The sequence below is a fragment of the Taeniopygia guttata genome, chromosome 10 (assembly GCF_048771995.1).
Source record: "Taeniopygia guttata chromosome 10, bTaeGut7.mat, whole genome shotgun sequence".
In the NCBI taxonomy this organism is placed as follows: Eukaryota; Metazoa; Chordata; class Aves; order Passeriformes; family Estrildidae; genus Taeniopygia; species Taeniopygia guttata.
Genome location: NC_133035.1, coordinates 4,414,921 through 4,441,042, shown reverse-complemented (window position 1 = coordinate 4,441,042; position 26,122 = coordinate 4,414,921). Strand labels below are relative to the sequence as shown.

At 40.8% G+C, this 26,122-nt stretch overlaps 1 protein-coding gene across 11 annotated transcripts in view; it reads left to right on the top strand.

Moving 5' to 3' along the window:
* Nucleotides 1-26,122, top strand: part of TLN2 (talin 2) — a 198,478-nt gene that overhangs the window by 146,979 nt on the left and 25,377 nt on the right. For 10 of the 11 annotated variants that reach the window (XM_072933836.1, XM_072933837.1, XM_072933839.1 and 7 more), the window contains 21 exons: nt 424-543; nt 1,403-1,600; nt 3,625-3,764; nt 6,439-6,532; nt 9,356-9,445; nt 10,558-10,680; nt 11,947-12,090; nt 12,278-12,439; nt 13,534-13,674; nt 14,804-14,985; nt 15,402-15,534; nt 17,006-17,107; nt 17,850-18,020; nt 18,509-18,655; nt 19,484-19,585; nt 20,914-21,033; nt 22,516-22,662; nt 23,407-23,573; nt 24,304-24,487; nt 25,114-25,239; nt 25,537-25,653. In XM_072933836.1, the coding sequence (XP_072789937.1) occupies nt 424-543; nt 1,403-1,600; nt 3,625-3,764; nt 6,439-6,532; nt 9,356-9,445; nt 10,558-10,680; nt 11,947-12,090; nt 12,278-12,439; nt 13,534-13,674; nt 14,804-14,985; nt 15,402-15,534; nt 17,006-17,107; nt 17,850-18,020; nt 18,509-18,655; nt 19,484-19,585; nt 20,914-21,033; nt 22,516-22,662; nt 23,407-23,573; nt 24,304-24,487; nt 25,114-25,239; nt 25,537-25,653 (2,910 nt within the window). The remainder of the gene's footprint in view (nt 1-423; nt 544-1,402; nt 1,601-3,624; nt 3,765-6,438; nt 6,533-9,355; nt 9,446-10,557; nt 10,681-11,946; nt 12,091-12,277; nt 12,440-13,533; nt 13,675-14,803; nt 14,986-15,401; nt 15,535-17,005; nt 17,108-17,849; nt 18,021-18,508; nt 18,656-19,483; nt 19,586-20,913; nt 21,034-22,515; nt 22,663-23,406; nt 23,574-24,303; nt 24,488-25,113; nt 25,240-25,536; nt 25,654-26,122) is intronic. The other variant, XM_072933835.1, reaches the window with a different exon arrangement.

Below are 26,122 nucleotides of genomic sequence, written 5' to 3'. Positions count from 1 at the left end.
TGTGTGGCACCACTATATTTGAATTCTTTAGGAGTGACAGGTTCTTTTTATTGCTGATTTGTAAAGTTTTAGAATTGGCCTGCACTGTAAATAATTTCTTATGAAGATACCTTTTTTTTTTTAAATCAGAACTTTGTAAAAAGTAGCATGCAATGCATTCCTGTGATTAGTATGCCTTATCTGCAGTGCTGCAGCCTTTATCCCAGGTGCCAGGAGCAGTTGTGGGGCTGCCCTGCCAACACTATCCTATCCAATGGATGAGTTTAAATAAAGACTGCAGGCCAGCAAACTGAGAAAGTTGCAAACCTCAAAAATGTAAGGGTCAGAATGTAGGAATTGCTGGTTAAGGAGTAGAGACTCTGCCTCCTATTAATGAGCACTTAAGCCTCTCTCAGGGTGAATGTGTTCACTTGTGTGTTGTAGGTGGCAAAAGCAGTGTCTCACTCCTTGAATAACTGTGTGAATTGTCTGCCTGGGCAAAAGGATGTGGATGTGGCCTTAAAGAGCATTGGGGAATCCAGCAAGAAGCTCCTTGTTGATTCGGTAAGGTGGCTTTTTATGTACAAATATATTTTAGAAAACTGAACAGCAGATCTGAGTTCCTCATGTGTCAAATCATTATTTAGTAAATGGGCCCTCAGTATATTTCATGTAAGCTGTGCTTAAGTTTATGCACCTTTAGGCAGCTGCTATTTAGACTGAAATACCATTTTTGTGGTTTTATGGGTAAAGTGAAATGTGTCTGTGATTTGTGAAGGCAATATTAAAGTTGTTGTAGATTGGTATTAACTTTTCAGTTTTGAAAATGGCAACTATGACCTGACATTCTGAAGAATATGAAAATTAGAAAATTATACTTAGTCTCCCACCTAGAAGTGATCATTTTACTTAAAGGAGCATTGTGATCTGTCTAAAAAGTGCTTGGTCATTTTGTGTAAAGAGTAGAATTGTTACTCTGTTTAACTGCATTCATGTCAAAAAACCCTTTTTGCATTGGTAATTTGCCAGAAGATTATACTAGTTGAACAGCTTTTTTTTCTGCATTTATCAGTGACCTTGCTATCCTGTGAACGAAGGAGGAATTGTATTTTGATATGTTCGTGCAATGCCTTTTGATAAAACCAGGGTTTTTTTTTACCAAACTGGTTTACTAGAAAGGGTTCAGAGTAATTTTGAAGAGCTGCCAATATTTGTGTTCCTTGAAAAGCTTACAGACTTGTCTGTTCCTTGAAAGAAACAGCAGGACACAAGTTGCTGGACAGATTTCTGGTTGACAGCTGTCCCATAGTTCCAGCTCACTGCTCTGTTGCATTTGGTATTCTCGGCACGTGTTGAACTCTCCAGTCATGAAAGGCTGGTGCGATGTGACAGACAGTAAAATAGCTAACTTTGTCTCTTACAGCTACCTCCAAGTTCTAAGTCATTTCAAGAAGCTCAGAGTGAACTGAACCAGGCAGCAGCAGACCTGAATCAGTCAGCTGGAGAAGTTGTCCATGCTACACGGGGCCAAAGTGGGGAGCTGGCTGCAGCCTCTGGGAAATTCAGTGATGACTTTGATGAATTTCTTGATGCTGGTATTGAAATGGCTGGCCAAGCACAAGTAAGTTCTTGATCATGCTAATTGAGGGATAATCTTGGCCATAACCTCTGACAGTGCAGTACATTGCTTTTGTAGCACTACAGTGCAGCACAGCATGCTGCTGTGTGAGGAGATGTTTTTTGTGACGGAGTCATCTGGAGCTGGTTATGTGGAAAAGGGAGAACTCAGCATTTGCATCTTCTGCAGGATGCTGGTATTTGTTTCTGTGTCCAGTCAGAAATACAACTTCATACTCCTCTGTTTAGTTTGAGCTATTGCTTCTTTTTGGTGGATCTACCATGGAGCATAATTTAGGTGAACGCTGCTCAAAATGTAGCACCTTTCTTTGCTACTTTTGAAATGCTGTAAGTAGATAGAGGAAATGATGCTTTGATATTACTCCATGGTGCTGTGGACATGCTGCAGAGTGAAGCAAGCACTTGAAGAGGGATGCCTAAAATGCCATCCTTGGATCTGACAGCAAGCACTTAGACTTGTGTTCAGTGATTTAAAATCTGGCAGAGTTGTACTCTGATGACCTCCTAACAATCAGGAATGGTGTTACATGTTGCTGAGCTCGTTCCTGGTAGTTGGAGTTACCACCTTCAGTTTATCTTACTCGATACAGTTGTGCTAAGCTACAGTAATTGGTGATTTGGCAATGATTTAGCATAACAAATGTCAGCATATAAAAAGGAATTGTGTATCAGAAGAGATGGGAGGACTTACAGAAAAAAAGAATCTGCAGATGGTTTTACCCTGGTTAGTAGGAGGACCCTGCAAATCTGAGAAATGGTTGCCACTGGAAAATGGCCAGAAGGTCCTGAGTGTGTGAGTCCTTTGAAGTTATTTATGAAACGTCTCTCTAGAGCAGATACTTTGTAGATTGAACTGAGCAGAGACATCTGACAGTGGTTGGTGGTGGTTCTCCATCAGAACTTCTTCATTCAGGTTCCAGATGTGTGAAGTGAGTTAGGCTCCATATACAGCTGACTCTCTGAAAGCGAGTAGTAGTGAGGTACCTGTTTCTTTAGCTGTGAACCACATGGACTTGTAGAATGTTTTGTTTGAGCAATTCAATGAAGGCAAAGGTAGAAACAAGATTGCAAATGGCTGCTTGAAATGAGAATCCAGCTGCTGATGACCTTGTGGCCTTTGTGAATTTGCTGATCCTGCTGACACAGGGGGTGGTAACCATCTTAGTTATTAATGGCTGATCTTTCAAAAGAGAAGGCCTTCTGTGTATAATATTTGGCCTGAACAGAAGCAATACCAGGTGTTTTGGGTGACTAGCAAAATGTAGGGCTAGGGAGGAAGTAGATATATCTATCCATGTATGTAATGTAGTGAATATAGCGTAAATGCTATTCGTAACAGCTGAATAATATGCAACCTCTTTACATAAAACTATGAACAGACTGTTATAAAAAATGGGTTCACTTCTAATGATCATTGGCAGAAGAATCTAGTCACAGGTGTTTGCTGTGAAGATGCAATACTTTTCTGTAACTGTATTTAAATACAGGCTTCCTTTTTCAACACTGGCTTAAAATAAGTAGTAGAACATCCAAGTCAGAATGTTGACTGAAGTAGGCTTATAAAAAGTTATTTTATTGGGAAAGATGACTTTCTGGATGATATTTTTGTGTGAGCAATCTCAGTTAGATGCTAGAGAGCCTGCGGGCTGCACAAAGGATGCCAGAGAGTACACTGACTGAATAATGGGAAGCAGTTGTGCCAGGCAGAGACACGTAAGAGTCTTGACAACAAAAGCATTGTTCAACAAGTAGTGAAGTTTCTCCATTGCTCATTTGTGAATGCTACCACTGTTAGAAGCCAAGCTATTTGTTGTAAGGGTCTTTTTCTGTTATGTAAGTGAAGCTAGAGGCACCTGTCTGGGTGAACAGAGGCTTGAACCATCCTTCTTTGAGCTCACGTATGTCAGTGGCTTCAGGCATATAAACAAACTGGGTTTCCATGTGTAGTATTAGCACTCTCTCAATTGCTAATTTTGTACTTAATGTTATGCTGCTCTGGATTTCCAGACTAAAGAGGACCAGATTCAAGTAATAGGTAACCTCAAGAGCATCTCTATGGCTTCCAGCAAGTTGTTACTGGCTGCCAAATCTCTGTCTGTTGATCCCGGAGCTCCTAATGCCAAGAACCTCTTAGCAGCAGCAGCAAGGTAAAAATGTGTTGCTTGCTTTGTTTTCCTGGGATATTTGCTTTCCTATGTGGTATTTATATTGTGCTTATATATTCTTCTGCTATTGACAGTTAAGTGAGTGATTGGAACCTGTAGTTCTGTTTAAATGGAAGTAGGCCAGAGGAGAGTTGCTTATGTTGGAGTAGTTCCTCAGCTGGTATAACTTGTTACCCTTGGTGGAAATAGGAACCAGCATTTGAAGACTTGGCCTGGTTTTTGAAAGGAACCAGTGTATTTTACCTACTGTTTTCTCACCATCTGTGTTCTGACAAGGCAACTGAAAGAAAAGAAATTGAATAATATTCTTAGATAAAAAGTGCTTAAAAATCATAGCTTAAAAATCATTGCTAACGGTGTGCATGTGTGTATGATCAGGCATGCTTGGAAGGGTTAGATGCTACATTTCTTCAGTGGAGCATACCCTTACTTTAAGGTTTATAAATCCACTCCCTCAGTAAAGGGCTTCCTTAAGAACTTACTTTGAAGCCTTTAGAAGCTACTTTACTTTGTTGTATTTTGTTTAAAAAAAATTACTACTGTCTTGTCTCCCTGGAAATCAATAGCATCTATGAAAATTTTAGCTAATCAAAGACAGGCTGCTTAAAAGTGAAGGAGTCACATGAGATTTTGTTACTGCTACAGCATCAAACTGCTCCAGATTTCTGCTTTAGGCTTGGAGCATTCCCAATTGGAGTGTAGAGGAATTTCACCCCAGTGAAATCTAGGTAGTTGTAAGTCCCTGCCAGGTTGGTATTCCATCTGTGGAAGCATGTAATAGAAAAGGGGAGGTGAGCCAGGTCAAGCCTTTACCTGTTCTCTGTGTTTGCTTGTGTGAGACCTTACACAGACACCACATACCTGTGGCAAGTAAAAACTGCACCATCTCTCAGTTTGTGTTTAAGGTGCTAAGGAGACACTGGGCTTCCCTTCTCAGATCCTCTGTTCTGGCTTGTGACAAGCTTGCCAGGGCTCTCTTATCTTTCCTGCTATGATACGATCAGAGTCAAATATTTTGCATTCTCTCTCATGAAAATGAAAGAAGAGGCACAGCTTCCTTATTATAAGATAGCTTTTCTTCTCATTTTTCTCTCATCATCTATGGTACTGTGATTAGTGTTTTATTTGGTTTGTTTTGCTTTCTTTCCCATTTGCACCAGCTGTAAGAGACACCAACTTTTTCAGTAGTTTTTTTCTTCCTTGTGGAAGCATTTGTTTCTTAACCACCTCTGACAGGACTGCAGCACTGCTGAGTTCCCTGCAGGGTCCAAGTATTTGTGTTGTATTTGATGAAAACAGATGTGTCCTAGCACATCCTCTTCTCCCCTGGGACTGGTGTTTGAGAGGCCACCTTCCTGGTTCTACGGTGTCCAAATGGTTTTCAGAGTAATGTTTGTACACCGGATGGATTCCTGGGAGAGGTACCTGGTGTGTAATAATATTTGTGAGACCAAGTGGCCTTCTCTACAGAGCTGATAATTCTCTCTCTTCAATTGCTGATATTCTCTGAGTCAGTATGAATTGTGTCTCAGATTAAAATCAACAGCAGACAAGATATTTTTGTGTGAAGTTTCTCTGGGAGTGAACAGAACTTTCAATTTGTGTCCTATATTCCTATGTCTATATGCAATGATTATTTTTCTGATGCATAGAAATCACAGATGTTCAGCAGGTGAGCGCCAGGTCCTCCACAAGGACACCAAAGCTGCTGTAAAGGGTAGGAGTCTCAGTTAAACAAGTATGTCTGTTAGTTTCCATTCTTTTTGCCCTGGAATTTAACATGAGCAAGTTAAATGTAGTAAGCAAATCCTGTTTCCTTTTGTAACAGACAGGTAATCATGTTTTTGGTAAGTTATGAAGCGCCTGTTTTCTGAAAGGGAAAATAAAGCAAATGCTATTCAGTTTCCAAGGCCAGAGGAAAGCATATTCTCCATGCACTCCAATTTCATTAATTTTCTCTTCTAGATGCCACTTTCCTGGGTTGTTAGTCATGAGTCTGAAATGAATTTAGTTATAATGAATTTTGCCTTTTATCAGAGCATTCATCAGAAAGACAGTGACTGTTGTATGTCAGGTTCAGCCTATGTCCAAGAGCTGTGAACTCCCATAGGAGCATAAGACCTTTGCATAACTTGTCCTCTGTGGATATAAACCTATGGGAGAATATCAGTTATTAGTTAAAGAGAAAAAAGACCAATTTGCTAAGAGACTATAGAGATATATATAGCAGGACTGTGTGTATTACATTATGTCAGACAAGACCAAGACTTTGCTAGACAAAGGTAAATATTTACTTTACATTCCACCATTGTTTTCCATACCACGCATTTGTTTCTGGATCCTTTAGGGCTTCTGGAGTGGTAGTTGAGATGTGATTCAGTTAATGTCATACCTGGAGAAGTGCTGAAATACCTTTTAGCAGCTACACAACATCACTGTGCCAATGTAATGAGTTGCCCTTGGCCTGCTGCCAGATGGTGTTCTGTCCTTTGTCACCAGTGTTTTCCCAGAGGTGCCACCAGTTTGGCTGCTGGGCTCAGCCATGTAGTAGATGATCCAAGTTTTATATCTTTATGCATTATACATGTAATGACAAAAGTTTTACTAAGAGGAATACTTAAATTTTAAAATCCACTTTTTTTCCTCCTTTCCCCAGAGCTGTGACTGAGAGTATAAACCAGCTCATCACACTGTGCACCCAACAAGCTCCCGGGCAGAAGGAATGTGATAATGCACTCAGAGAACTGGAGGTATTATATTTCAGAAGTTCTTATAAATAAAAGTGGGTCCCACATGTTTGTTTCCCTTGTATTCTGTGTCTGAATAGCTCCTGTTGCTGTCTTCTCACTTTATCTGTGGCAGGGGTTTTAGCTGTGTACACGGTGAGCATGGAACCCATGCAAGCATCTTGTAGGTTTGGCCAGAATGAAATTTGCTACCCTGTCCCCATCTCCTCTATCCTGCCCTCCAGAGATACAGCTTAGTCCCTGTTATTCATATTTACTATTACTTAAGGAAGAATCATGACAAGATGGACGTTTCTACTCCACCAGTGCACTGGAGAGAGTTGCAATATCTTGGTTTTTCCACTTGGAAGATGTTGTTGCTGAAATCCCACTTAGAATGATGTTTGCAATCTTCTACCATGACCTTTCTTAGTGTAGATTTTTAATGCCTTCTTTCTGCCTTCCCTATGAAACTGATACGATGTGTGTGTCAATAAGGCTCTTGCAAGATATGTTCTTGATCCTGAGTGAAAGGTTTGGCTGGCTAAATAATGGGTCAGTTGAAAGAGCTCCACTGATCACAGACAGGGCCACTTTCAGTAGTTGGAAATAATAGTTTAATTTAAACTAGATATTTGTTGTTGTTTACTGTCAAGGTCAAAACATCAAGGGGTGACTAGCCCATGTTGAGAGCATAAAATGCCAATAAACTTTTTATTTCTAGCCCTTAGTATCACAAAGGTACAAAGGTCCTTCCAGGATATTGTGAGTTTTTTTAATATGCAAGTCCATGGTTATCATCCCAAAATGTTATAGGAGTTACCCTAGAGCCACTTTGTCCTTCTGAATTCTTAGCTTCCTAAGTGTTCTCTCCTTGGTCACAGGGAGCAGCAGCAAATCCAAAGAATAGAAACCGAGAAATCAGGCTGTAATGTAAAGGAGCAAGCAGGGGGAATGAAGTGCTATTCCTCAGGACTTCCTGAAACACTAATGGGGAGAGATCGGTGAAGTGGCAGGGATGTGAAAGGTGAGAATTTCCAGCTGATGAACGATGGAAAACTGAGAGCTCAGAGGAGAACAGAATCGCCTTAAGAGCCCTTGCAGAGGGTTCTGTGCCAATAGCACAGAATGGCACATGCTGGCATGGATTGAGAGCAGGACCAGCAAAGAGCAGAAGGAAGATCTATGGCATCTTGAACTTCCCAGAAGAGGGTGTTAGTGAGAAAAGCCTGGATATATGGAATTAGATTAATTTATGGAAAAAGGGAAACCAAGGCAAAAGCAAAAAGTCCTGAAATCAGACTGGAGACTCACATCAAAGTAACTGGAGAAATCAACGAAATTTTAGAAGTCTTAACTTTTAATTTCTCTTTACAGTGAATAAACTTTTGCTTCTTCCCTTCAGTTCCTGAAGTCATCACATACTATTCCTAGTCTTTCCAGGGCTTCTTAACTACTAAAAATCATTGTGTTTCTGTAGAAAGAGTGTGTCTCAGCATGGATTTGATACTGTTAATAGTCTTTGGAGACTCTGGAAAACTGTTTTTAGAGAGGACCTCATTGTCTAACCTTCTGTGAGGTAGCTAAACTTGCCCAGAATTGCAGCTGACAAAAGTACCACAGGTGTTGCAGTAATTGTAAATGTGTGTTAGTGGGAAGTTTGTGCTGGCTTGTGTTCTGCTGTTCTGTTTCTTATATTCTGAAGGCCTCTGTCTCTAAAGCAGTGTAAGTGCTGTAGGAACCTTGTTTGCTTTTCAAGTTGTTATTTAATAGAGCACAACATGAAGACATCCTGCAATGTTAGTGAGAACTGACAGACAGAAGAGACAACTGGAAATTGCTTTCTAGATGCCACATCTTCGCCTTCTTCTCTTTTTTAATTGCTGTAAGGCTTTAAGACAAACTTTTACAAAGCAATAGCTGAGCTGTTAAAAACACTGTAGGTGTCTCCATAATATCTTCAAGTTAGAAGCTGTGTTACACGAGAAGTCCAAGTGTTTAAAATCATGTCTTGATTTCCTTTAGGTGGAAAGCAAATGTCAGATGCAGCTGCTAGTATCTTTCTCTACTTAATTGATTTCACTTTCATCAGAAGGATTAAAAGTCTTTTCTGCATGATATTTGGCAGTAAAATAGTGTTCCTTAAGAATTGAAAAAAGGTGTGCTACAGATATTTTTATGTATAAAAGAATTAGCCACCCGCATTTTGCAGTTTTTTACAAGTTTTGTTATCTAACTGCATTCATTCTTCTCAATGAATATGTGACTGATTGTCACATTGTTGTTTTCAGAACTCAGAATCACCTCAGGAAAAGACCTTAAACCTAACTATATGTAGTTTCTTGACAGAACATTTTCCTCTGTTGGGGAATCTGTTGACACTGTAAGAGGCAGGCAGGTGGTGGATGTGTACTCAGTTCAGTAAACCTTTGTGTTTCCAGACAGTGCTCAACAAATGGCAGCTGTTTTTCTTATCACTTCTAAAATCTGTTTATGAAATTTAAAACAGTACTGAAAACATGTGTTACACTATTGATACCTGACAGAAAACAGATTGCCTCATGTCAAGCTGAGCACCTCTGACCATATATCACTCATCACAAATACAAGGTAAAGCTGAACTTCCAAGAGATTGGTGGTGCACAAACACGGAGTTCCCAAAGCTCAGTTCCCGTCGGGTGTGGTTTCCTGCGTGGCACGCCCTTGGGGAATGTGTACTTTTGGCTACTTGCTGCAGACAAACATGTTAGATTACACTGGGATAAGCAGAATAGGTGTGATAGTCTGTGTTCCTCTCAGCTCAGTATTTCAGACTCTGTCAATAATCAGTTTCTTTCGTTATTTCAGACAGTTAAGGGAATGCTGGATAACCCAAATGAACCCGTGAGCGATCTCTCATATTTTGATTGTATTGAGGGTGTAATGGAAAACTCAAAGGTAATTTCTTTTTTCCCACCTCTGTGTCAGTTATAAAGTGTGTTTGGATTTTCAAAAGTTTCCATATACATATTGAATATTAGAGGTGCAGCCAGTGTTTATAGCTAAAATGTCTGCTACAGTCCTTGATAAACTCTGCCTGAGATAGTTCTCTTGCAGGTAATTTCAGGTTTTGGTCACTTAGAGGTTTATTGCCTCAGTAAGAAATTTTTAATTATTTGAAAGCTCTGAAAGCTTCTCCTCTCACCCTTCCTCTCCTTGACATGCACTAGACAGCATGTCATAGTTTCGGGTGCTGTATTTTGACTGCAGCTATGTTAGAACAGCCCAAAGCATGAATGGGAGGGCTTGGCAATGAAATCCCATTGTATTGTTCTGTTCAGAACAGCTTTGCCAAATGTCTGAGCAGTCCAGACACCCCACCACATCAGAAAACCTGTGGGAAAACTCTTCAGTAACTTTTAATCAAACCGTGCTGTACATCTTCCTTTGAAGCTGACTTTTGTGTCCTTATTTGATTTGTTGGAATTGTCTCATATTCCTTCTTCTGTAAAAGTAAAAGAAAGTACCTAATGGATGTGTGTGTCATCATGCATCTAATGCTCTACTGCAGTCAGAGCTCATTTTGAATTTTAAAGCCAAGTGAGCTGAATTCAGTGGGAATTCATGTGCATTCTGACACTAAGATGGTTCCAGAAGTCTAGGTGCAGTTTCATTCCCACTGAGCTTCAGTGAGTTTGCTTACAAAAGTGATCCTGTAGGTGTCAACAGCATCTGCAGGACTGTCATGCAGGCTGCATGAAATGCACCTAGTGCCAGGTTAGCTGTGATAACCAATGGATGACAGCAAAATTAATTGGGGGGTAGTTCTGTACCCTCTTAGCCATTTGAACTCCAGTAGTGCTTATGTTCCCTGTCAGTCCAGTGTTGGTGTGCATGCCTGGTCCCTCACGCCACACAGAGGAATGTGCCCAGTTTAGTGAAGGCTAAAAATTCTGGAAGCCAAGTCCAGGGGGTCTGTGGGCCAAAATTGGCTTCAGGGCAGCAATTGCTTGCCTCTAAGTGGTAGGGATGCATATCTGGAAGATAACTTTGTTTTTTTAATTTCTGAGGTTCTTGGAGAATCAATGGCAGGCATTTCCCAGAATGCAAAAACTGGGGATCTTCTGGTCTTTGGAGAATGTGTTGGAGTTGCATCCAAGGCTCTTTGTGGCCTCACAGAGGCAGCAGCTCAGGTAAGAGACTGCAGGCTGTAAAGCAATTAAGTCTTTATTTTTAGCAAGCTCATGTTCTGGGTTTGTAAATCTGGAATTCACTTCCCTGTGGCCAAGCAAGTGATGATTTTGTATTACACGGTGTGTTCTGCATAGACCCACAGAAGCTGCACAAACTGCAGGAGGAGCAGAGTGCAATAACATGCATATTTTCTAAGGAAGGGAAATGCCATCTCAAAGGAAGCTTTGCTGAGGATAAAGCAAAGCTGCCACATATGGAATTTGTGTTTGCAGCTCAAGCTCAGAACTATTATATAGAGAAATGCACAAAAAAGCCACAGTTAAAAGTAATGAATCAAGTTCTAGTTGATCTAGTTCTAATCTGCTCTTAAGGAGCACTACAAATTTCAGACATTGGAACTAAGAAGAAACCTGTTTCAGCTGTTCAGATACTTTTGGAATAACCAAAATTCTTAAACTGCTACACTAAATTAGGGTCTGATCTCTGTGGTTTCACTGATCTGATTACTGAGTGAACTATAAAGAGCTGCTAACAGTCACCTTGGTGAAGGATTTGGCTGTGGGGGATCGTGCTCTGCATCTGCAAACCTCTTCTTGATTTCCCCAAATGTGTAATACTTTGGTATGGACTAAATCTCCTCCACATCTAACTCTGAGTTGCCTCATTGGCATATTAAGGTAACAGATAATTGTATTTGTAATAAATATGAGGAATCTTCACAGATGATTGTGACAGTTCAGATAAGTTGTGGTTGTTGAGAAGTGTGAAACTTATAACTGAGAGAGGAGGTAAGGTTGGCCATCAGACACCTTGGGCTGCAGTGAGACCAGCAGCTGCAGGCCTGATGGGACCTGCACTCAGCACAAGTGCCTTTGCTGGGTTGCTTTTGTAATCTTGACAAAAACCTCCACTGCCTCCAGCTGTGGCTAATACAGTAACTAATTTGCCAGTACCTGTAATCTTTAAAGCTCTCTCCATTGGCTGTGCAAGTGACAAACAATGTTTTCAGGGATAGCAGTTGTCTTAATAGTGGACTATTTGTTTTGTTTCAACTAATTAAATTTCTCAAATGTAAGGGTATATTTTATGGTTTCAGTGGATTCTGGTGATGCATTGCTAAAAACAAATGGTAATTGTATTTCACAGTATGATTTCTGAATAATCTCTGACCACCATGTGCTACGACATATGGCCACCTTACCAGAGATCCTAGACAGAATTAGCATGATGTATTAGGATTGTTTTCTTCTTTTCCCCATTTGTAGGCTGCTTACCTGGTCGGTATCTCAGATCCAAACAGCCAGGCTGGTCAGCAGGGCCTCGTTGACCCAATTCAGTTTGCCCGTGCCAACCAAGCGATCCAGATGGCTTGCCAGAACCTGGTGGATCCAGCGAGCAGCCCGTCTCAGGTGACTGCAGAGGATTGCAGGGAGGCCATCCCTCTTGGGACACAGGATTTTTGCTTTGTTCCTGTCCAGTCCACGGTGTTTTGCTTTGATTCTGTTGCCTGGCTCTGGACACTGACGTTGCAGAGCTGCAGTGTGGTTACAGGCGCACCCCTCTGACATTGGGCCTGTTCTGTGCTGGTTTTTACAGGTCTTGTCAGCTGCCACCATCGTGGCCAAACACACGTCTGCTCTGTGCAACGCTTGTCGCATTGCTTCATCAAAAACAGCAAATCCTGTTGCCAAGAGACACTTTGTGCAATCTGCCAAGGAAGTTGCAAACAGCACTGCTAACCTGGTTAAAACTATCAAGGTACAAATGCTGCTCAGTTGTGCTTTCTTCTTCCTATGCGATTTAGGGGGTTTTCTTGTTTGGTTTTCCCCCCTGTTGAGATAAAATCAGAACAGTTAGAAATATATTTTTACATTATTGGATATACATGGTTTAAAAAATCACTAATTAAATTTTTGAAGATCTGAATTGGAAAACATGTTCAATGGCCTTACTGCTGAATTCAAGTTGAAAACAATTGGGCAGTTTTAATATTAGGAGAGGCAGCTGGCCCATCCAGTATGATGGGATTGATGTATTTAATCAGCTTGCACCATAAGAATAATCTGCAAACAACTGAATGGGAAGGTTTTTAATGATAAGTTCCCCAGTATATGGAGGTTTTTGGAGCTGTTTCTGACAGCTTTAACTTATCGTTAGAGAAAAAAAAGGAAATAAATAATAGTGGGAACCAAACAGAAGCCATTTATGTTGCTAGTAGTCTCCTGTTAATAGTAACCTTTTATTTTCCAGATTCCTTCCAGCAATTTGAGAGGGAGTAGGTTTTTTTCAAGCAAGCAGAAGTAATACTTGTGAAGCTATGGAGAATTCACAGTTCTAAACCCTTCTGGAAGCCATTAATTGACCTAATTGAATTAATTAGCTGAAATGTTTATTCTGAAATTGTGAGAGAGATCAGGTGACTTGGGTGAAAATGAGAGCAATATATTACTGGTTTGCTTAAAACAGAAATAACAAAAAAATTTCAATATCCGTCCATAGGAAACAGCCACCTTCACAAACCACAAAAAGGTGGGAGTTTAGCCCCTTTCACTCTTTGGGGTTTGGGTCCTGGGACGCTTGAGAGACTTGAGTCTCATTGGAGAGAGACTTGAGAGATTCATCCAAGTGCAGTGACAGAAAACCTGCAGCAGTTTAAAGTTCAGGGTCAGTAACCAGCTGAGGAAGGAAACACTCCTAAAAGATCACATTCTTTGCATCAATCTTGTTTGTGAAGGAGCTTTCAAATATTGTCAACACACAGCAGTTTAAAACTAGGAAGACTTAAGCCATCTTCCTTCAATTTTGCTAAAGAAGCCCATTCAGACAGAGCTCAATCCTGACTTCATTTCCAGGCACTGGATGGAGATTTCTCTGAGGAGAACCGCAACAAGTGCAGAATTGCCACTGCACCTTTAATAGAGGCTGTGGAAAATTTGACAGCATTTGCTTCAAACCCAGAATTTGTCAGCATCCCAGCACAGATCAGCACTGAGGTAAGGCAGGATACTGCATTTCCATCCTCCAAAAGTTGAACATGTTGAATGAATCAAATGTTGGGAGAGAGTGAGTGTAAAGACCCCGAAGTATTTCCTTGGGTTTCTGGGTGTTCACAGGGCATTCTGCTGTCTTGTGTTTAACCTCTGAGCTTGAGTTTTCTACTAGTAGGATGCACAGTTTGGCTACAGTAAGTGCTGCAAGTCTGTTGTTAGCAAAACCATATAGAACAGGTGATTTGCATGGTTTAGTAGCTGGATCCTTCCATGCAATACAATAGTAAATATCCCCTTTGTTTTCCCTTAAGAGCAGTTTTAACAAATGGAACCTAGTTAGTTCTGAAAACAATCCAAGGGATGTTGCTGGGTTTTTTCATTTTTGCCCACAAGTTCTCCGTCCTCAAACTGTGTAACTACAGCAGAGTAGAATGTGAAGAGACTAATAAAGGATTCATTGGGTTTGGAGTTTTTACTCAGGGAAAAGAGATAAAAAAGCAAAGCCCTCAAGCTCTGTAAAAGCTTTGGACTAAAGAGAGGTCATGTGTTGTTACTGGCCCTCCAAGGCTGCTTCCTGCCTTTGTCAGGCTCTGATCCAGATGGCAGTATCAGATGATGCAGTAGCTGTTGCAATCTTACAGCTGTTGGGGCTGTAACTGAAATCTAACTGTGTCCTCCAGATCTGTGGTACCTGGGTTTATCAGCCTATTGGCAATAAAATAGATACACAGCTGATAACCCAGTCAAGAGTCATCAGTCACCACTTGGAGTGAGTAGTCTGACTGGGGAAAGGGCACATCTGTTGATGACAACAATTTTTGTGACAAAGTGTATTTTCAATGGTATTTCTGTAGCCACAACTAGACAAGTCTTTGTTTCTCTTGTTTCTCAGCTGGAAAATGCATTTCTTAACTTGAGACATGTTTTTTAAGTATGTTTCAGAGAAAGCTGTTGGACTGATTATTTTGTTCTATTTCTGTGTTGACTATCTGTGAATATAATATTGCAATGGAGGAGATTATAATTCCATTTTAATGATGTTAATTAAATAGACTTCTAGGAGCAGAAAGTGTGGATGAACTCAAATAATAATTCAAATGTTCTCTCTGTTCTTATACTTTCCTGATCACAGGGATCACAAGCACAGGAGCCAATTCTGGTTTCTGCTAAGACAATGCTGGAGAGCTCATCTTTATTGATTAAAACTGCCCGTTCTCTGGCTATTAATCCCAAGGATCCTCCTACATGGTCTGTACTAGCAGGGCATTCCCATACAGTCTCAGATTCTATCAAGAGTCTTATTACCTCTATCAGGTATGTATTTTGTAGTAACTGAGCAACTGTTCATAAAGAAAAATGCCATATGGCCATTAGCACTGTTATTTTTCACTGACAGAAAATTACTCTGTGATGTACAATATCTCTCCAGTTACACTGGGTGTTTAATCGTAATTGATGACTGCAGCACCCTGCAGCACAGGGCTGTTCTGTGTTTGTATTCTGTTCTCCTTCTCTGGTTCCACCCTCAATTCATTCTAACATAAATGTAATGAAGAATGCTGTGGAAAATGAACACTAGCTAATATTACCTCCATGTAGATCGTGTACCAACATGCAATAGGTGGGAAATAGTTGTTTTTGGTTTGGTTTTTTTTTAAGCAGTCATGTGTTCATTCAGGAAAGATCCTGCTTCTTGGCACCATGCTCAGTTGAGTGTCTCTGTGTTGCAGGGACAAGGCCCCAGGGCAGCGAGAATGTGATTTCTCCATCGATGGGATCAACAGATGCATCAGGGACATTGAGCAGGCCTCACTCGCTGCTGTGAGCCAGAGCCTGGCCACCAGGGATGACATCTCTGTGGAGGTGAGGCAGAGAGCACAGGCACAGAGGAGTGCTGGACATCCTGCTGCTCAATCACAGCATAGTCCACTGCCAGTGAGAGGAGAAGGGTCCTTAATCGGGTCTTTCTAGGCAAAGTCATGCACAGACAAAATTGTGTCACTTCTTCAAAGATCCCAAAATCACCAGGGAGTAGTAGGGGTGAAAGTAGGTTTTTTTTACTGCCACCCACATATTGCTCTTACTTCCTCTGCTGATATGACAGACTGGTAGAGTTTTTGTGGTACCTTGCCATGTGGAAGCCAGGATTAGTTTCTGAAGATTCTTAATAAATTTGTTTCTGAAGTTGGTCTATTACTAGAAGTCCAATGACATAAATGTCAATGTTCTTTATTCTTAATGCCTAGTTTGTCCTTTAATAAGTGAAATTTGAAGTTGATGTTGATATGTTCACTTTAAGAAAGCTTCCTTTTCTGCCCTCTTCAGTGTCTCAACTCATGTTGGTATTTATGTCTTTTCATACTGCTGCTTCTTGAAATTACATGTTTATTGGAGTGGCTGTAACACTGCATACTAGAAACATCTCAGACCAAATGAAGCTGTGCAAAATAAGTCAGTCCAGGAACTACATTATAAATCATTTTAATTGAAATGAAGTTATCGTATTCATGTTGAACTGAAGTAAATGCTGCCAAAAATGGCAGTTATAAAGCGGTAAAGGAATGTAACAAAGGGCAAAAATAATTTTTTTCTCTTGCCTACCATGAGAGCGACCTTAATCCTTATGGATGCCAAGGTATCAAGTGCCTCTGAATTAGCAGCCAAAATTAAAAAAATAATTAATTAAAATTAGTCATTAAAAATTAAAAGCCAATATTTATGGCTGAATTAAAAACCAGTATTTATATCTTGACCAGGCCACTAATATGCTTTTAATATGTTTACTCCTGTCCTGCAGATTGTATTCATGAGGTCATTTCTCATCTCTGTCCCTCAGAGATGTGACATTTTTCCTTTGTCCCACTTGCTTCAAAATCTGTGGCAGAGTTTTTTGCTCTTGCATTGTATTTTATGCTTTGAAAAATATTTCTTCACACTTAAATCAGTGCTCTGACAGTTTTCTGATTAGTGCAGTAATACTAAATCTTTGTCAGGGCAAAAATAGCTTGGGAGGTGTCAGGGGGGCCCTCGAGCACATTGCAATGAAAAAGGACACCTAGCCCTGAGTTGGGTGCTGTCAGCACTCTCTCCTCAGGTTTGTCATATAAACCTAAGAGGAGCAGGCTCATCTCAGGGTTGTTGGTGTTGAAAGAGGATAAAGGAGAAGAAATGAGCAATTATGTGAGGAACTAGCAGTGTGGATTTCTGCATTCTGCCATAGTGGTCACTTGAACAGCTTTGAGGATATTGGCTGGTCTGAGGGTGATTGTCAAGCGTGGTACAACTGGATGAGAGAACAGCTGCGATAGCAATTGACAATTTCTCTTTCTTTTAGGCTCTACAGGAGCAGCTGACGTCAGTTGTACAGGAAATTGGCCACCTCATCGATCCCATAGCCACTGCAGCTCGGGGAGAGGCAGCTCAGCTGGGGCACAAGGTAGTGTGCTGCCATGACAAAGGCATTTGAAATCTTGGACAGCTGAATGTTAGGGAAGACCTCAATTTCATGGCAGTTTCTCTTCCTATGGGAGAGCAGAAGAACAAATTTGTAATGAGAAAAAAAAATGAATTCTCAAATACTCCGAGCTAATGCCAAACCTTTTTACAGGCCAAAGGAGAAATATTCTTATTAAGGTTTTTGTTTAGGGGTTTTGTGTAAATGTATTCCTGTTTTACGGAGTGTAAGTAGAGTCAAATTCATGCTTGTAGAATGTCTGTCCAAAAAACTAAATGTTAGAATGCATATACCAAAAGCATATTTACCATGGTTATTGTAAGATTTAGAAGTTTCTCACGTAGCAAGTTCTCATCTTCTCATCTTTTATATTCTTGAGAGTAAAAACTGCAGAGGCAACAAAGATTGAGAGGCTCCTCCCTTGCCCAGAGGAGATGCTTTTCAGGGATACTCTTGAATAGCCTGTGACTCCCGTGACAGTCTTGAACATGTAACCTCAAGGACCATGTGCTTCTGGAGGAGGAGACACATGGCTTTGCACAGGAGTTGGACACTGAGGGGAGATACAATCCCTGGGGCACATGATCCAAACCCAACCTGTACAGTGCAGAAGCATTGTGCTCCTTGAGCTGGCCCACATCCCAATGGTAAAAAGGGAATGTGTTTTCTGTTTTGCCTGGGAAGTGTGGTTAATGGCTTTCTGGGGTTGTTCTGGCTTTCTTAGGTAACACAGCTGGCAAGTTACTTCGAACCCCTTGTTTTAGCTGCAGTTGGTGTGGCATCCAAGACACTGAATCATCAGCAACAGATGACTGTGTTGGACCAGACCAAGACTCTAGCAGAATCTGCCTTACAGATACTGTATGCTGCCAAAGAAGGGGGAGGAAACCCCAAGGTAAGGTGGTTGTGTGGCATTAAGGGTGAGCGAGAAAGGCAAGTATGGCAGAAAACTCAGCATGTACCTGCTGTACAGTCAAGGGATATGTTTGCAGACGAAGTGCCAGTGACAGCTCTCCTGATGTCTCCTGAGAGTGAACAAACATTTCTCCAAGACAGGATTCCAGTCTTCTCACAGCATCATCTCAGGGGACACAAAGTCAGGGTATGACAGCAGCAATCTAGGCTCTCGTAGAAAAAGCAAATGGTTAAAAACCAGGGCTTGTCTGGTGAATCCCATGGGATGGGAACCCTTGCCAGGCAGGAGCAGCATTGCACAAAGTTCTGTTCTGTCTGCTTTGCTGCAGTGTTTTTCTTGTCATCTTTGCCAAGAAGTGTTAATTTCAGTGCCTTTACTGTTTTAAAAATTTCTTACACTTCTGATTCACACATTGTTTTGCAGAGAGAACATCCTGTGACTATCTTGGTTTTCTTTGTGTCCTCCAGGCATCTCATACTCATGATGCCATCACTGAGGCTGCACAGCTGATGAAGGAGGCTGTGGATGACATCATGGTCACTTTAAATGAAGCTGCAAGTGAGGTTGGGATGGTTGGAGGTATGGTGGACTCAATTGCAGAGGCAATGAACAAGGTAAGCATAGAAATTGTTCCTTTTCTCACTTTGTGCTTGAAAGCTGAAACACATTGCAGAGCTTTGGACAAACTGGTGCTGATTTAGTGGTCAGTCATGAAATGTTGTCATAGGAAACCTGAAGATTATTTGATTCTGCATAGTGTAAAATAAAACAAATGTGGGACATGGTGCTCACATTTCCAACCTACATGGTACTGGACAGTAGAATTCCTACAAAATAGTTTGTTCAGTAATATTCTGGCATTTAACTATCATCTTAGGTCAAGTGACCTCTTGTTTTTGCTTCCTTTTTTTTCCTCTTATCTTTTATGTTAGTCTCTTAAATAAACAGCAAGCCAACCTTGAAGTAAGTTACCTTCAGAGATTATGTCAAAGCCTGAAATGCTCTGCTATACTTTGTAATGCATTCTACTGAAGATGTATAGTTGCAAAGTGTACATAAGTTCAATCCAAGTATTTGGGTCTTCCTATCCTGACTTAAAGATTGAAGACTTTACCACATAAAGAAGTCTTATCTTATCTTCTGTCATGAACATTTTGATTTGTGACTGTTGCACCTTCCTTTGTCTATTAGCTGAGAAGAGCAGATTGTTTGACCTTGCATGAGGAGCAAACCTCATGCTCAAAAACTGTACTTTGCACTGTACATTCTCTGCATCTTCCATACTTATAACCTGGGCTCAAGTATTTGCTGAGCTTCTTTGTACATCCTGGTGCCCTATTTTCACATGTGTATCTTGAGAGAGGAGGTCATAGAATTTAATATATATTGCCTGTAAAGTATGCTGTTTATTATAATGCTGAGTTTTTCTCTCGGTCTAACAGTTGGATGAAGGTACACCTCCAGAACCAAAAGGAACATTTGTGGATTATCAGACCACAGTGGTGAAATATTCTAAAGCCATTGCTGTTACAGCACAGGAGATGGTAAGAAATTACTTTAACAGGGTCCAAACTGTGTACATAAGGAACATGGAATTGTTTGCGCAGTGTTGAGACATTCTTGATCATCAAATTTTCAATAACCTTATTTCTTTTGGGGTAATGGAGCAAAAGGAGTTATGATCTTGTCAATTTAACTTTTGCATCTTAGTGGTGTGATCATGGAGAGGTCCTCTACAGGAGGAATGCTGGATTGTATTATGGCTGTTCTGCACAAAAGCTTTTTATTTGGCTCATTTTTGAGGAGAAATAAAAGGAAAACCACATGCTTTTTCATCAGCCCATTTAACTGGGCTGAAATGCCACCTTTTGTTTATCAATGACTGTGATACTTTTTCCCACTTACTGTTTCATGTAGCCAGTGAAATAACATCAGTGTTTTCAGAGCACTATCTTACTTAATGTATGAATGCAGATCAACATCCCACACTGTCTTTTTCTTTCATTTCTATGACTCACCTGGGTTTAAAAAAAGAAAAGTGACATCTGTTGAATTGAGCTTTTTCTTGACTTGTTTCACAGTAATGCATAATGTATCTTCCCTTGGAACAGTACAGAGGTTGCTAATTTGTTCTTGAGAGAGTTGAGGTAATTGTTCATGAGTGCTACAGACAGGATTTTTCACAGAGTCAATTGCTTTTGCAGCCAAGACAGGTCCATGATTCTGCTACCTATGACAGTAGAAATTTGTCTAAAACTAGTTTTGTCCCAGGGATAAACCTCTGTTGCTTTTGAGCAACATTAACTTGAGACAGAAGAACTATCTCTGTTAAAAGGTAGGAATTTTCTAAAGAGAGATTCAGTTATTTATACTGACATTGTACTGATACATTCTATGTCATCCTGCCTATTTCTTTCTCCATCGTGTTCCCTCATCTGAGATGCGTCTTGCATTGGTCCTCAGATTTTTTCCATTTCCATGCTTCCACGTCTCAGCTGAGGCTGATGGGGATTAGCTCACCTTTGACAAAATAAGGTGGCTGTGACACACAAACCCCACTTTCCTTTGCAGTTTGAATGACTGTACCTAGCCACTGGCCCCTCTGTGTCAAAGAGTGAAGTATTGCCTCTAACTGCTGCTCTTGGATTCCTCTATCTGCAGCAACTGCCCAGTTGCCATGACTCTAATAAAGCATGTTTGCTTGAGTGTCCTCTGGAATTTTTGCTGGAGGACGTCCCTTCCATGGCAAGCGGATTATCTCATTTTATCAGCGTGGCCAAATAGATGGGTGTGCTTCTAATCTGGGGTGTATTAACAAGTTGTTCTCATGCCTGTCAATTTTCTGTTTCTCTTGCCTGTGTTCTTTTTTCAGATGACTAAGTCGGTTACTAACCCGGAGGAGCTGGGAGGACTTGCATCGCAAATGACCAATGACTATGGGCATTTGGCTCTCCAGGGCCGAATGGCTGCAGCTACGGCAGAACCAGAGGAGGTCTGCAGTTTTTAGACCTCTTTATTCTCTGTACACGGTGGTGTTAACAAGGGTGTTCTTTTACTGTGAACAGCACAGTAAAGGTGACAAGCCTTGTTATAAGAATTGCCCATAGAAACCCTTTGTCAAAATCTCTGGCTGTAGAAAGAAACAGCTTGGGATAAAAGTGGATCATTCCACAGACCACAACAGAACCTCCTAAATTACTTGGGACTTTCACTTACAGGCAACTTGCAAATACAAAGAAAACTCTTAAAACTTTTAACATGTTACTATGTGGCTTTCCTTCAATCTTGCATGTTTTGAGAAGCTACAAATATTTATATGCTTTTTTTTATCTTGTTTGTAAGTGATTTTAAGTATAACTTGCTATCCTGAAAGTGAAATTCATGCAAGGAATTGGAATGTGATGTGGGAGAAGTATCTTAGACTTGCCTCATGCTAAGTGAGGAGGATGGGCTGTTTGCCTCAATTGCATTAACCTGTTGTGGGAGTTGCTGCATCTTCTCTGAGCACACCTGCACAGCCCTTTCATCCCTCTCTTCTTACTGGAGCATAGGAAAACTTTGTTAGGATGGGGTAGAGGGTGTCTTACCTTCTCCAGATGTATCAGATTATCTACATAAAAGTCCTTTAAAGAGTTTTTGATTTTGTGCTTACACATCCTGCTGATACACTTACTTGAATGTTTTGTGCACAGTAGTATGTGAAAAGCAATGCCTTGCATTTGGCTCAATACTGTTAAATCAAATTACCATTTCTGCATGTTACTTTGTGCCTGAGGTTAAAGTAAGTCCGTTTGTGATACTAATGGCTGTGATTCCTGCTCATGTATTAATCCCAAATCACACCAGAATGAGGGCATACATGCAGAGACTACAGCTACCGTGTTTCAAAACAGGGACCAGACATCTTAGGATGTAGGATTATTAATAAATCAGAAGCAGTAATAGCAGGATTTTCCCCATTTCAGTGCTTCACATGGATGTGATTTATTCTGGAGAATGAAGACTGTGCAAGGTTCAAAACCAAGCAAAGAGAATCACATACTTACTTACTTTTGACCCTGTTTCAGCAGTGAAATTGTGTGCTTTTTACCTGTTCCACATACCTCGAGTACAGCTGATGCTGACAGGCAGTTCTGGATGATGCAGTAGCGTTGTTTAAATGTCAAGTTGCGTGTGCTTGAATTATGTCTCTTTGACTCGGTTACCTGCCCTACCCCTTCTCTTTCACGGACTCTGGGTTATTCCTGCCCTGTTTCATCGGGGAGCCTTTTATAGGGTTGTGCTTCATGTGTAGATGGAATTACATCTGTGGGTTTTTTTTCTGATCTTTGGAGAGGATATAGTGGTGGGCAGAATATTGGTATTCACCAGAGAGACGGTGTTTCCATTTCTGTCGACACAGTGTACCAGTATGACGTTTATTTATTTGCTTTCTTCTTTCTTCCTTTTTCCCTGTGCCTTCTTTGCCATCTAGATCGGGTTCCAGATCAGGACTCGGGTGCAGGAACTTGGCCATGGGTGTATCTTTCTTGTGCAAAAAGCTGGAGCTCTCCAGATTTGCCCTACAGACAGCTACACCAAAAGGGAGTTGATAGAATGCGCTCGTGCTGTCACAGAAAAGGTAAGACGGCTTTCCTTGTTACCCCACGCTGTTTGTCTACCCAGCTGCCACTGGGAGTAAACCAGTCAAACTGGATTCAGGAAACTGTTTCTTTTAACTTTGCATTGTAGTACTGAATAGTGTCTGAATTACCCAAAGGTCTTGCTTCTTTCAAGCATTCAGTGTTCATGCGCTGGATTAGCCCATGATTAGTCCTTCCTCAGGCCTTGCAATAAAACTTCAACCTCCTGTTAGAGGGAGATTGGTCCAAAACAATATCCTAAGGTGTGAGATGGCTCTTGTGCCTTATGAGGCATTCCCTGGCCACAGTTATTGTGAGATTGGTCAGTGTAATGTGGTTTCATGCAGCAATGTCCTCTCGTTTTAGGACATAAGTAACTGCCTAGAACTGCATCTTGAGACTCCGGGGCTTCTTGTTCCTTGGAAACATCCCCTTCAAATAAATAGCCTGGGTAGTTTTGTTGAACCTTTTTGGTGGCATCTCTCTCCTTTTATTGGACATGAACAGTGAGAGTTGGTGCCAGCAGTTTTCAGATCTCACCAAATGCCATTGGTTCAGCCTTTGTTTATGTGCTCTCAGCTGTACCAGTTTCATGATGTATCCCAGGAGTAGTAACAATTCCAAATTTAGACAGGGGTAGACCGTACCTTGTAATTAAAGTTAAAGCTGATAAAGAGAGTAGTAATGATTCACAGGACCAACTTGCTTTCAATGACCACCTTGTTGCTTTTTGTTGTTTCTAGGTCTCCTTGGTTTTATCTGCCCTCCAGGCAGGTAACAAAGGCACACAAGCCTGTATTACTGCAGCCAGTGCTGTGTCTGGGATAATTGCAGATCTGGATACCACTATCATGTTTGCTACTGCTGGAACACTTAATGCTGAGAACAATGAATCATTTGCAGATCACAGGTCAGTGTTGCTGAAAAAAATAGAAGACTGCATTTCCAGGGGAATAGTGGAACTGGCAGAAGAAATTGGGACATGGAGATAAATTTTTACCATTTTTGATTCCTGTGAATGAAATTGAATGAGGCAAGGCAGTGAGAAGAAGAATAGGAAATCTCGGATTTGATTTGTTTGTGAACTGCATACTCAAAATTATTTATTCTTTTACCCAGATGTTGCTTTGGATTTGTTGTCCTGGCATGTCAAAACACAGATACGGGTGGGAAGGGGTGGGGAACCCTGACCAAGACATGTGGGTGTTCCTGTTGCCATTCTTCCTTCTACCTTCCTCACCTGTGATTACTTTAGTTTTTCTTACAATATGCTGATTATTATGGATGCTCTACAGCTGGTACTTTTCTCACAGCATGGCCAGATTTTCTTCTAGTATTCAGATACAGTGCTCTCTGATGCTATTACCCAATCACTTTCTTTTCAAGATGGGCTCATTTTATTCTACTGCCCTGCATTCACCCCAAATGCTCTGCTGCTGTTTTAGTAGTTGTCTTTTGGTTTGGTTTTTTTTTTTTTTTGAACTTACACTCCTGGTCTGTGTTATGTTATGAATGGACACTGGTATGATGATTTAGATCAGCTCTTTCATGTAGCTGTTAGTCACCATAACACTAGAAAACACGTTTTCCCCCTTTTCTCCTTTTCCACTCCTTCCTTGCTTCCTCTTCTTTTGCTACAGGGAAAATATCCTGAAAACAGCAAAAGCTTTAGTTGAAGACACAAAATTGTTGGTTTCTGGTGCTGCCTCAAGTCAGGACAAACTGGCCCAAGCAGCTCAGTCATCAGCTAACACCATCACTCAGCTTGCTGAAGTAGTAAAATTGGGAGCAGCTAGCTTGGGATCTGATGATCCTGAAACACAGGTGAGATGTTTTAAGATTTTCTGATACTCTTACAGAGAACAGTTTTCATTTGGTAGAACTTTGTGTGGTTTAACGCTTTTAAGCAACACAGTATGGTTCGTCTCCTCTGGAACTTTTCTGGATTTACTCAGATATCACTTGTTTAGAATACAGTCAAAAGGCTCAAGCATTGAGTAGAAATACTCGGGCCTTTATGTAACCCTTCTGCTTTCATTTCACTGTTGTGTTCCAGCTGGGATACTTCTGGCAAAGTATTTGGTTCATTTTTACTAACTTGTGATAGGAACTCTGGCTCATCGTGTTTTTATTCTGAAGAGCTTGCAGGTCTGTAAAGCTGCCCATCCAGCTTATGTCTGCACTGTGCTGTGTATTATTTGTGTAGGCTGACAAAGTCTTGCCATTCTCCAGCTATGTGTGTCTTACTTTTCAATTAACTGTACAACTTTTTCATGTGCATTATCCCTAATATTCAGATTTTTTTGTTTGGATCTCAGTGAAATGAAGCCAGGCGAGCGTATTGCAGATGTTTGAAAAAGACATCGATTGTTTAACTGTGTTCTAAAAATCACACCCTCATGCAGACACATTTTATTGCCTGAGCCTTATAGCTGTTTCTCATTCCATAGGTTGTTCTGATCAATGCTATCAAGGATGTTGCAAAGGCTCTTTCTGATCTCATTGGTGCTACCAAAGGAGCTGCCAGCAAACCAGCAGATGATCCATCCATGTACCAGCTAAAAGGTGCTGCCAAGGTAAAACCTTATTCTTAAATTTTGTTTGCATGTGGCTGTGCAATCACATTTGATAAACATGTGGAACTTTAACTTCAACAATTTCTGATTGCATGAAAACTCCTTTATTTGTTTAATTATCATGGTATCATGGCCAACACAAGAGTTGGTATTTAGTTCTGTAACAAGTAGAATCCATGAAGTCTTTTAGGTCCTATTAGAAGTAACAATGCTTCCCAGCTTGCCTTGCTTCATACCCTGCCATCTCTGAAAGCAGGAGGAAGGATTCACGTGTTACTGTTTTTGCTTCTTCTTCAGGTGATGGTAACAAATGTCACATCCCTCTTGAAGACTGTTAAAGCAGTAGAAGATGAAGCTACTCGAGGGACAAGAGCCCTTGAGGCCACAATTGAGTACATCAAACAGGAGCTCACGGTACAGAACTAAATTCTTGTAGTGGGTTTCGCAAGCGTGTCCTTATATGAAGCTGGGAGCAACTGCTTCCTTTTTCTTTAGACCTTCAGCTTTCAGTACAGATGTTGTTTTCTGATCTGATGCTGTTCACTTTTTTTTGATCCTGGCTTTGGTAGTGTCTCCTCAACATCACTCTTATACTGCGTCCGCCGTTCAAACTTGTTTCTATTTTTCCCTTATTATGAAATTACTGTACCTGTGATACGTGGCCTGCTATTGATATCCTGTGTACATAGGAATTAATAATAGTTAATAGTGTGGAATTCTCTTTCACTAGTTACTGTTGTGTTTCCTCATGAAGGCCTGGCTGTTACATCCCCTCCTGTAACTCTGAGCTAAAACCTGTTCACATCTGTCATTGGAGGATTGCTTGGTCTATTTGAAATGTCCCTCTTTTGTCAGCACTGCTGAGGGATGGACCTCTGGTTGT